General features: G+C 39.2%; 1 protein-coding gene across 1 annotated transcript in view; it reads left to right on the top strand.

Moving 5' to 3' along the window:
- Positions 1–12544, top strand: part of MCF2L2 (MCF.2 cell line derived transforming sequence-like 2) — a 205053-nt gene that overhangs the window by 166654 nt on the left and 25855 nt on the right. Inside the window, exons 21-22 of the mRNA XM_072962053.1 lie at positions 2710–2781; positions 4923–5048. Of these exons, the coding sequence (XP_072818154.1) occupies positions 2710–2781; positions 4923–5048 (198 nt within the window). The remainder of the gene's footprint in view (positions 1–2709; positions 2782–4922; positions 5049–12544) is intronic.

The raw sequence follows: 12544 nt of genomic DNA, 5'->3' as shown, positions 1-12544 counted from the left end.
TTCTTACTTAATCCCCACCATCAGACGTGCCAAAGGCCCTGGAGGTGGAGAAACTGAGGCTCGGGGAGGTGAAGCCGAACGCCCAACCTTCTGCCCTCAGCACGCGGGACCCTCTCGGCGTCGCACCCGCAGCCCCAGCTCGGCAGCACCGGCCCTGCCGCCCCCACTTGCGGGATGACGGGTCCTCTTGGCCTTGGTTTTCTCAAGCGTAAGGTGAGGATGCGAGAAGCTCCTCCGTAGGACTCCTGGGAGGAGCCGGTGAGCGACGCACGTGGAGACGAAACATAGAGAAGCTTCCGAACCAGCCGTGCGGCTGTTGTTTTACACACGGGACGGCGCACCAGCGCGGGGAGGAGGGTGGTGACCCTCCGCCTCCCTCCATGGGTGGCACCTGTCAGCATGTTTTGGCACCGCGTTCACTTAGGACCTCATGTCCCTCTGACGGCCCCGTGTTTCCTGTCATCAGAACTTTGTATGTCCTTCCGCTGGGTGCAGTGGGATGGAGCAGAGCTCAGTGGGGGTCTTCACACCCTGGGCCTGGGTGCACCCGGTACGGAAGGCTCGGGCTTTCCCACAGAAGTGATGCTGACGCAGTAGGTACGTCCGTACCTTACGTAGAGGGCTGTAGGTCATTGTGATTGGAAACACAGACTCAGGAGTTAGACATCCTGGGTGTGGACCCGGGCTCTGACGCTTCCAGCTGGCTGCCTGAACTCAGGCAAATTGCTTAACCCCTCTCTGCCTCAGGTTCCTCATCTGTAACAGGAAGGTAGTAATAATACTCTCCTGGTGTGCTTTTTGGGAGCATTAAATGAGGTCACATGTGTTAAAAATACTTAGAAGGTTTGGTTGGCTTCATTTCACTGAGGAAACGAGACAGAATCACTGTAAAATATTCCTTGGGGGTCTGTGGGAAACCATGGGAGACTACTCAAAACAGATTAGTTTTTCCCATTGTTAAGCTCACTTTGTTTCTGGAAAAACAAGTTTGAACCATTGGCATGCTTGTGGAGAGAGGAAGAATTTGGTTATTTTCTCTGCCCTGAGGGACAGAGCTCATTCTGCAGTGAGAGAGCCTGAATGTTGGACCAATTGCCCCGTGCCTTAGAGTGGATCACAGGATCCTGGAGTGGGAAAGCTTTTCTAGGTTTAAGAGAAAGGGAAAGGAATGATAGATTATACCATTAAAAACAGACACATGAAAAATTGGGGGAAATGTATTAGTAAGATATGTGACAAATGTCAGCATGCTTAATAATAGGCATTTAGAAATTAATAATGAAAAACAAAAAGGTGATATCTATGAAATGTTTAATATCTTTTCTGAGATATTATGCAAATTAACAGTCATGACAAAGAGTACATAGTGTGCATAATGTCTAATGAGTCAAGGCAAGTTGATTAAACAATATTAGTATATTACTTGTCAGCATACATTAGAAATAGTTGCAGTAAAAGACAACAGAACTTGCTTTCATTGAGCTCATAATTTCTGTCTAACAAGCTAAGCCACGTATGGAAACTATCAAATTTAATGTAGAGAACTTTTCTTGCCTGGATTTTGTTTAATATAAACATGGTTTGCAAAATGGTACATTTGTTTACAGTAAGTTTTGCTTATTGTAAGAAGACTGGTCTAGAATAAGTCATCATGTTGATTTCCTGTTTAGTCCAACTCATGTCATAAATAGATCACTGTTTTTAAAAAGAATTAATAGGAACAGGTTGGTAAAAGGTGTAAACTTTCATCTATAAGATGAATAAGGTCTAAGAATCTAATGTAAAAAAATGATGATTATAATTGATGACTATTATATAATTGAAATTTGCTAAGAGAGTAGTGCTTAAATGTTCATATCAAAAAAAAAAGTCTGAAGTGGTGGCTGTGTTAATTAACTAGATAGGGGGAGTCCTTTCACAATGTATATATGTATCAAATCACTACAATACACACTATAAACACCTAAAATTTTATGTCAGTTATACCTCAATAAAGCTGAAATAAAAACAAAATTAATAAAAAGATGAACAAAGGACATAGGCAGTTTACAAAAGGGTAAATGCTAATAGCAAACGTTTTTTGAGAGTTCTATGTCACTGGTTATTTGAGAAATTCGAATTAAAATAGCAGTAAGGCAGAATTGCTCTGTTTATTCAACTGACAAAGCTTTTTTATTAAATGGTAGTACTCCATGTAGGCTAGAGGTTAGTGAAACAAGCTTTCATATGTGGCTGGTGGTGACACAGCCCTTCTTAAATAACTTGGAAATATGTATCACAGCTCTTAACATTAATAATCGTATTTCTAGGAATTTATCCTTAAGAAAAATATATAAAAATTATTGTAATAATAGTAAAATTGTTGAACCTAAATGTTTAACAGTAGGGGGGATTAATCAATCATGATTTATCTATAGGATGCCACACTCTGCCACAATTTAAAACTATCTTTTAAAAAATGTAATTTCATGATAAAATGTTGATGATATGTTGTTGAGAAAAGCAGACTACACAATAGTGTGTCCAATATGATTCTATGTTTGTGGAAAGAACTCTGTGCTGAATATACCATTTGTTCTTTCCCTCTTGTGAAAGACATATTTATATACATCTTCAGTTAGTTTAGTGTTGGCTGGAGATTGTTTGCACAGTAGCTTAAGTTGACATTCTACTTTTTGATTTTTCAATAAAACTTTTGGGTTAATACAGGATCTGCTGGATTTTGAGTCTCCTGAGGATTTCGAGATGGACCCACGTGACCTAGAAGGAGGTTCAGTTAAGGTACTGGATATTAAATACTGTTTTATGTACTAACTGCTAATGGTATTTGTCTATGGGTGAGAGGACTTATGGCAATCTTGTTTTCTTTGTTTATGATCTTTGTCTGAAATTTCTAAAATAGTATATATCCTATAATTCATAGTCAAGAAAAAAACAAAAACTTAAAGGCAATTTCAGTGGGGATTTGTAGTAGAAGTGGTAATATATTTTCTTCCTTCCACATAAAAATGTTTTACAGGAATACAAAATTAAGTGAAGCTATAAAATGCATGCATAAAAGACTGAAAGTAAATATATAAAAATTTCTACTGTGGTTTTTCTGCATGGTAGGATTATAATGATTTATATTTACTTCTTTGTATTTCTTAGTATATCTAATCTATATACATTATGCCCTGTTCCCCTCCAAGTGTGTGTGTGTGAATTCTAAGACAGCTTCTTCCCTTGGAAGAATTGCTGGCCACACCAGGTTGGGAAGAAATTTGGGCTGGAAGTGGGCTGTTTTTAATTTTCTATTTTAATATTCTGATTTTCACAAGAAAAACTTGAGGTATGTGTCTCAAAAAGCAGTCATTTGCATGCTGACTCAGAATGTGTGGTGGGGATGCCTTGAAATTATAAGAAGCTCAAGGCACAGGTAATAACTTTATAGCCTGGAGCAAGTGGAGCTAGCCTGCGGGGTTTAATAAGGTTTCTAAGAATTTTTCTGAGCCCTGTATCACACAGTTTAAAACTAGCCACCTGCTGGGTTTGTAGGAGGAAGGTTAGTGGGAAGGAGAAGGATCAGGAACAGTTGAGTCTCTAAAAGGAAGGGTTTCAAGTGTTTGGTAAAGAGGAAGATGCCTGGTGTAAGAACTTTTAATCCTTTATTGACATTACAATAAACTCAGGTGAGAGCCTATTGTCTTTCACCAGGACCTGAAGCATATTTACCATGAGTGAGAAGGTAAGAATCCATGGCAGATGGTTTAGTGGAAGCAGCACTCTCTGCTCTGTTCGTCAGCCCGGTCACTCATGACCCAAAGATGCTAACCTTCAGTGTTTAAGTAGAGATTAAGAAAATACACAACCCTCTGCTTACACCTTGCTGTAGAGGACAAGAAGACGTGGGACTATCCTGGGGAGGGCAGCAAAGGGCTCTCTGTTCCTTGTTGTAGAAGTTGATGGGTTAAAAAACAGTGGACAAAACCAAAATCTTTTTGTTTGCATTTACCAGATAATAGATAAATATGCTATGTAGATAGCAGTGGAATAAAATACAGAAACCCTAAAAGCAAAAGACTTTCGAGCTGAAACAACCATCCCTATCATGTCCTAAGTGTCACAGTAGTAATAATCGGAACGTTGGGCCCCTGAATTAGCCATCACTGCTTTTCCACTTAATGCTGGGTCTTTATGCTGTCTGAGAGGTACAGACCACATTGGGTTACCTCTTTGACATCTTTAATGATGACAGAACATGGGGAGGCCTGGAGGAGAAGAGGAAGGAGAAAGCACAGAGCTAGGGGAGATTCTATGAGGCCAGTGCCACCATGATGGTGTTTACATGTAAATCATGAGTAAACCTCCAGTTGGCAGCCCACTCTTTGCCTCTATAGCTTACAAATATCCTCCTCTGGGGGATGGTTTTAAGTATAATTTTACCCATGGGAATAAGACTGCCACATGAAATATAGGAATATAATACTCAGACTGTACTTTTCAACAGGCCCCAGGGACAGGCAAGTAAAAGGGAGAGCAGCCTATTTAAAGGGCTGGGTTTTTCATGCTTTAAAAAAGCTCATGGTGTTTCTTTTCCCTTTTTTAAAAAATATATTTTTATTGAAATATGGTTAGTTTAAGGATGTTTCTTATAGAGCTGGAATGTAATGTCCAAGGTTTCATGAACTTCTTTCTTCACTAGTTCAATGTGTAGAAGGTGCAGTGAATGATTTTGCTTGTATATCTATATATCATGTAGTTAAACCAACAAATACCCTTAGTCACCATTCTCTGGGAGCAGGGAAACAGGTTGATGTAGCCACCTTCTCAGTCACTTCATGCTGGCTGAATCCATGGCTCCTTATCTCTGTCCTGTTTTCCTTCTTCCCTTGGTAGATGGTTTACCTTTTGATTTCCAACAAGGCATTTGGTTTCCACAGAATGGACCAAAGAGGACCAAGGAGTCAGCCTTTTCAGCTGAACTACAACAAGCTTTGGCCATGATGGAGGATTTGATCAAGTCCTGTGAATTGGCCGTGGACCTGGCAGCTGTCACCGGATGTCCGGTATGTTTCATAGCAGGTGTTGGAATGTTGCAACAGAAGGCAGGCACAGTCTTACAAAGCTAGGAGATGCTGTAGAAATGTTACAGAAATGATCATAGGCAAGGAATTTGACTCTGGGCAAAGTAGCCTAAATCCATCAGCAAACCCATGCTATGAGATTCCAAGCAGCACCTCAGTGTTTTTAGGAATCTGGAGTTGTGTTCCTTGGGGTCCTAAACATTGAAAGTGACCCACACTCCGCAAGAAGCAGGAACTCAGGAGCCAGAACATACAGGGACAGGGAAAGTACTGACGGAATAGTTTATTTTCTCACTTGTGGCACCATGAGAAGATTAAAAAATCTTCCTTCCTTTTTTCTTAAGTCCAGCTTTATTAAGGTATAATTAACAAATAAAATGGTAAGATACATAAAGTGTACAACATGATTATTTGATGTACATATATATTATGAAAGGATTCTCCCTGAGTTAAGTTAATATATACATTTCCTCATATATTTACTATTTTTTAATTGGTCAAAACATTTAAATTCTAATCTCTTGGCGAATTTCAATTATACAATAATGTTATCAACTATAGTCATACATGAGATCCTCAGATCCAATTCATCTTTTTTTTTTGCTTTTGTTTATTTTTATTCCCTTTGACAACAATCTTCTTTTTAATTCAATTAGCTATTGACATAAAATAAACAGCAAGGATATTCTACTTTATCAATATATCAATAAAAGAGCTTCCTTCTTGACTCATATTTTCTCCGTGAAAATTGCTTTGAAAAATGGGCCCTAAGTGGAAGCCTAGTACCATTTCACATCACAGATCCCAGAAGAGACCCAACAAACACATTAGGTGCATCCTTTAATCCAAGTGCTTAAGGAGAAATACCAAAAGAGGGAGTGCTGGAGGGTTGAGCCTTCTCAATTCTGGCATTAGGCTTAACTCTGAGTAGACCAGACCCAGGCATTTCAGGCAAATCATCCTCAATCACTGCAGGACCTCCTGGGACTGGGACATAACTGATATCCAGATGGTTTTCACTGTGATGTACTCTGGACTTTGACTCAGGTGTATTTTCCATCGTTGTCATGATAAATTACCCCAAACTTGGTGGGGCTTAAAATAGTACAAACTTACTATCTTACAGTTCCCGGAGTCAGAAGTACAACACAGACTCACCAGGATAAAATCAAAGTGTCTGCCTTCCTTTTTGGAGGCTTTAGGAGAGAATCTCGTTTTCCAGTTTACAAAGGCCGCCCACATTCCTTGGCTCAAGGCCTCTTCCTCCATCTTCAAAGCCAGCTACAGTGGGTTGAGTTCTTCTCAGTAGGATCGCTCAGACATTCACTTCTACTTCTCTTCTACTTTTAAGGACTCTCCCAGTTAATCCATGATAATCTCCCCATCTTGAAGTCAGCTGAATAACAATCTTAATTCATTTGTTATATAATTTGACAGTCTCGGGTTCTAGGAATTAAGACCTGGACTTCTTTGGGAGGCTATTATTCTGTCTCCCACACAGGGATCAAGCATTCAGAGAATTACCTTTCACATGGATACTTTTCTTCTCTTTTTTTCCTTTTCACCTGGTTTTAACATACTGTTTATTGACATCTGGGTAGATGAAATGACCTTCCTTTTCTTTCCTTGTCAGAAATCAAACCATGCAGATTAATTAGGGGAGAAAAAACAGAACAAAACTGTGATCTTTTTATTTCCCTCCCTCTTGGTATTTCTCTGGCCAGTGTCTCAGAAACAGCCCCACAATGTTTGCTGAGATCTGAGCAGCAATGCTGTTACTGTCCCCTGGGACTCCAGAATGCTCTCTACTTACTACAGATGCATGATTTAAGAGGTATTCATGAACCACAGTGTGTGTGGGACAGAGGATTATTTTCTTGATGATAATTGTTTCCCTCTTTGTCTAAGGAAAGTCAAGAGAGCAATTTGTTTAATCATTTGGGAGATCTGTTTTTCTTTTTATCTTTGAATACATGTCAGCCACCCCTACTAGATATCCATTTCCCTGAATCAAAAGATTGTCCTGGAAACTGTACACAGGGCAGGAAACTCCTAGCTATTGTTCTGAGTGTAAGAAACATTGGAGGAGGAAGTCATGAGAAGAGAATGATCAAAATGTGAGTAAATAGCAATCTAATTTCATTCCAAGCTGGCTTTCATGCAAATAAGTTCATAGAATTTTAGAGATTTTTTTTTTACACCATATGCAAAGAACTTTTTTTTCCCTATGTATCCTCAGAATTGTACCTTTGACATATACTTTATGGTTTCTTTTTCACTAAGACTTTAACTAGCTTTACTCATAATACATTAGCTAATTAATCCTATTGAATCATGGAAGAGCAGGCATTAGACTTTTCAACTTTTTGATTCAGGAACTGTTCCATGGAAAAAAGAGTTAACTTACCCCAAATCACTCAGTCATTAGCGAGGACTACATTTTGGATCTCTACTCCCTGTCCAGGGTGACATCCTCTTAACATATTCTTCATCTGGGTCTGTTTCAAGTTTACTAGCAACTCAACTACTATCAACTCAGATATCATGATTCTGAGATTCTTTGTATCAGCTTTGTAGAACTGGATCACAAGGTGTTTACAATCACACGTCGTATGTAGGGATGAATCCAGAACTTAACCTCTTAGCTTCTCTACTTGACATCCAGTGTTGTCCTGGTTTTGTAAAGCAGATAAATTGAACTTGATGGGATGAAGTCATTATTAAAACAACTAGAAAAATGCCCTTCTGATATTTATATTTTCTCCCTGTTGTGTACATTCAGTTAGTTCTTGGTTTAATTTAATCACGGGAAACTTAAAATTTTTTAAGAAAGTTTGTTTTGTGGAAGACTGAGATGTAATTTCCCTCTCTTAAAAAAAAAGTTTCCTCTCTGTTCAATACAATGCATAAAACAGATGCATTTAGAATTCTTTTAAATCTTGACTTGCCAGGAGCAAGTTCCAAGAATGAATAGTAAAGGTTGAATGAAGTATTTTTATTTAGTGAAATAAATGTATATTATTCAGTAAAGAAATTCTTTTTATTGCAAGTTTATTGTGGGCTAAGGTCAAATATTTTATTTTCTATTTTATTTCACACTTTCCTTGACTGCAGAGATAAGGCTGAGTAAATAGCCTTAATGACTCACTGGAATTGCCTTGTGCTTCTTCCACACTTACACCACCTATGTCAAGGGGACTGTGAGGAGTAAATAAGGATTAAATCACAATTAAGGCACCTAGCACCATGCCTGGCACCAGGTAGATGCTCATTAAATGACCCAGATTTGGGTACTTAACCAGGTGGGAAAGGAAGGAACCCCTTTGCTTCTGGCCATTGTAATCATGGGCCCCTCTGTCCCACAGCTTCTGCCTTTCATTTCTGGACTAAGCTTTGTGCTAATTCATTTATACAGATGTTTCCTGCCTCTTTGTGCAAGAAGCATACAGCCCTGTCCCTTTAGTTATCATTGCCAGGAAGGGACACCTGGGCACCCAGAAGAGGTCTCCTTCTAGAGGCCAGCTCCCCTGCATTCACTCTCAGCCAGATTCTTCATTTGGTTGATATCATTACATTTGAAATTCTTACCTCAGAGCGCTTACCTACAAAACATCCACACATGAAAATGGTAGCATTTACTAGATTATTTCACCATCATTTCCCAAGTGGAAGAGACCATCTGACATTTCCTTTGCTTATTTGTTTTGGGCAGTGCTATATCTCTGAGCTCACACCCATCAGATTCATCAACACACCAAAGTGATGGCCACACTATTACATCACTAGTGGAAAAACTGGTTGGGGATATATTCATTTCCTAGACCTGCCATAACAAAGCATTACAAACAGGGTAGCTAAAAACCACAGAAACTTATTCTTTCACAGTTCTGGAGGCAAGAAATCCAAAATTAAGACGTTGGCAGGCCCATGCTGTCTCTGAAGGCTCTAGGAAAGAATCTTCCTTATTTCTCTCCTGGCTTCCAGAGGTTGCCAGCAGTGCTTGGCATTCATGGCTTATAGCTCCATCACTCCAATTTCTGCCTGTCTTCATGACTGTCTTCTCAATGTGTTTGTCTCTAGGTCTCTGTTTTCTCTTCATATAAGGACACCAGTCATTGAATTAGGACCCATACAATCCAATAGGATCTCATTTTAACCTAATTACATCTGCAAAGAGATTATTTCCAAATAAGGTCACATTCTGAGGTCCTGGGTAGACATGAGTTCTTTGAAAATGCTTTTCAACCCAGTTCAGGGTCATCACTGAATTAGCTTCCTCACGGTTCTCAGTATTTAACTTAATGTCCTCCTCCCTACCCACCCCCCCCCAACACACACACTCACTAAATGCCAATAGGTGATTAAATACTTTCTAGGGCACAAGTATCTTCAAGAGGTTGTACATGTGGTCTCTGGACTTGGGACCAACTACAATCTGATTGGAAAGAAAGAATACATGTGGTTGCAAAATGGCCAAAGTTCATCCTTTGTCCTTGTCAGAGCAATCCCCTCTCCCTCTTCCCTTTGGAGGTGAAGTGGCTTCCACACAGGCATGTATCCTGGATCATGGTAACATACATGCACCTGTCCTTCATCAGTACTGTGCAGGCCATGTGCCCTCAGCCACCACAGGATGGGCCTCGAGTATTGAGTTGTTGGATCTCATCACAAGCCTGGTCCTGGGCAAGTTTATGCAAGGTGACCTGGGTGATATGCAGCCCATCTGTTCAACTCAGAAGACCCAGCAGTTTTCTTCAGTGACCTCCAGTGATGACAGGCTTACTAGAAAAGGCAACCACATAGCCTCAGAAGGAATCAGAACAGTGGCAGGACCAGGCTCATGGATGTGGGAACTAGACAATTCCAGAATCCACAGCAACTCTGGGGCCTTGGCCTGGGGAGGGGTTGGGGTTCTCCCCTGTGTGCTCTGCCTACTAGTGCAGGTGTGTTCTCTTCCCTCACTGCCCATTGACTGCTTCTTTCCCCCATCGGAGTCTTTTCCTCTTCCTCATAGCTCCTGATGACTCACCCTCTTCATTGCTCTGCTTGTTTATCCCTTATTCTACCTCTTGCCCTGTCATAAAGGATCTCACAGCTACAACTCCTGCTGCTTTCTGTTTCCTCCTCTGTTCTCCTCAGTTCAGACAGGGATCAGAGTGGACTCCCAGCACATCTTGTTTACACCAGGCCTCTGTGGTCAGGGGCTGGCCCATCTCTTCACATCCTTTGGTCGACTGCTCACCAAGGTTCAAGTGGCTGTGGCTTTGGGAGGCATGAGAAGTGCAGAGATTATATATATGCACCCAATATAGGAGCACCTAAGTACATAAAATAATTACTAACAGAGACAAAAGGGGATATTGATGGGAATACAATCATAGTTGGAGATTTTAACACTGCACTAACATTGCTAGACAGACCTTCCAGACAGAAAATAAATAAGGCAAAAGAAATATTAAATAATACAATAGAAAAACTAGATTTGGTGGATATTTTCAGAGCATTACACCCCCAAAACATAGGATATACATTCTTTTCAAGTGCACATGGAACATTTTCCAGGATTGATCATGTACTGGGCACAAAAGAAACCTCAACAATTTTAAGAAGATAGAAATTATCTCAAGCATCTTTACTGACCACAGTGCCATGAAACTAGAAATCAACAACAGCGAAACAAAGGAGAAAAAAGGAAAGCATGGAGATTAAACTATATGCTATTAAAAAACCAATGGGTCAATGAGGAAATCAAAGCTGAAATTAAAAAACACCTTGAGACAAATGAAAATGAAAGCACAACCACACAAAATTTATGGGACACAGCAAAGGCAGTGCTAAGAGGGAAGTTTACAGTGATACAAGCCTTCCTCAAAAAAGAAGAACAATCTCAAATAAACAATTTAACCCACCAGCTGAGAGAACTAGAAAAAGAAGAACAAAAAACCCCAAAAGGCAGCAGAAGGAAGGAAATTATAAAGATTAGGAAGGAATTAAATAAAATAGAAATTAAAAAAAAAAACATAGAAAAAAATCAATCAAACCAAAAGCTGGTTTTTTGAAAAAGTAAATAAAATTGACAAACCTCTGGCCAAACTCACAAAGAAGAAAAAAGAGAGAGCACAAATTAGCAAAATAAGAAAGGAAAATGGAGAAATTACAACAAATAAAATAGAAATACAGAATATCATATGAGAATATTATGAAAAACTATATGGAATCAAACTGGATAACCTAGAGGAGATGGACAAGTTTCTGGAAACATACTGTCCACCAAGACTGAATCAAGAAGAAACTGATCACTTGAACAAACCAATCACTAGAAATGAAATCGAAATAGCAATAAAAAACCTCTCTACAAATAAAAGTCCAGGACCGATGGCTTCACTGGGGAATTCTACCAAACACACAAAGAAGAACTCATACCAGTCCTTCTCAAACTCTTCCAGAAGACTGAAAAAGAGGGAATGCTCCCAAACTCATTCTGTGAAGCCACCATCACCCTGATACCAAAACCAGGCAAAGACACTACAAAAAAAGAGAATTATAGGCCAATATCACTGATGAACATAGACACCAAAATCCTCACCAAAATATTAGCAAATAGAATCCAACAAAGCATAAAAAAGATTATACATCATGACCAAGGGGGATTCATCCCAGGGACACAAGGGTGGTTCGACATACGCAAATCAATCAATGTGAAGGTACATCACATCAACAAGAGGACAAAAACCACATCATCATTTCAATAGATGCAAAAAAAGCATTTGATAAAATTCAACACCCATTTATGATAAAAACTCTCACCAAAGTGGGAACATATCTTAACATAATAAAAGCTATATATGACAAACCTACAGCCAGCATAGAACTCAATGGTGAAAAACTGAAAAGGTTCCCACTAAAATCTGGGACAAGACAAGGATGTCCACTATCACCACTCCAATTCAACATAGTCTTGGAAGTCCTAGCCACAGCAATCAGACAAGAGAGAGAAATAAAAGGGATCCAAATTGGAAAAGAAGAGGTAAAAGTGTCACTATATGCCGATGACATGTTACTATATATAGAAAACCCTTAAAGATCCACACAAAAACTATTAGAACTAATTGAAGAATTCAGCAAGGTAGCAGGTTACAAGATTAATGTTCAAAAATCAGTTGCATTTCTTTACACTAACGATGAATCAACAGAAAAAGAAAGTAAAGAAACAATCCCCTTTAAAATAGCACCCAAAGTAATAAAATACCTAGGAATAAATCTAACCAAGGAGGTAAAAGAATTATACACAGAAAACTATAAACCATTGATAAAGGAAACTAAAGAAGACTTTAAAAAATGGAAAGCTATCCCATGCTCTTGGATTGGAATAATCAATATTGTTAAAATGGTCACACTGCCCAAGGCAATCTACGGATTTAATGCAATCCCCATCCAATTACCCAGGACATATTTCACAGAACTAGAACAAATCATAA

The sequence above is a fragment of the Vicugna pacos genome, chromosome 1 (genome assembly GCF_048564905.1).
Source record: "Vicugna pacos chromosome 1, VicPac4, whole genome shotgun sequence".
Lineage (NCBI taxonomy): Eukaryota > Metazoa > Chordata > Mammalia > Artiodactyla > Camelidae > Vicugna > Vicugna pacos.
This window is presented reverse-complemented; position numbering and strand designations above follow the sequence as displayed.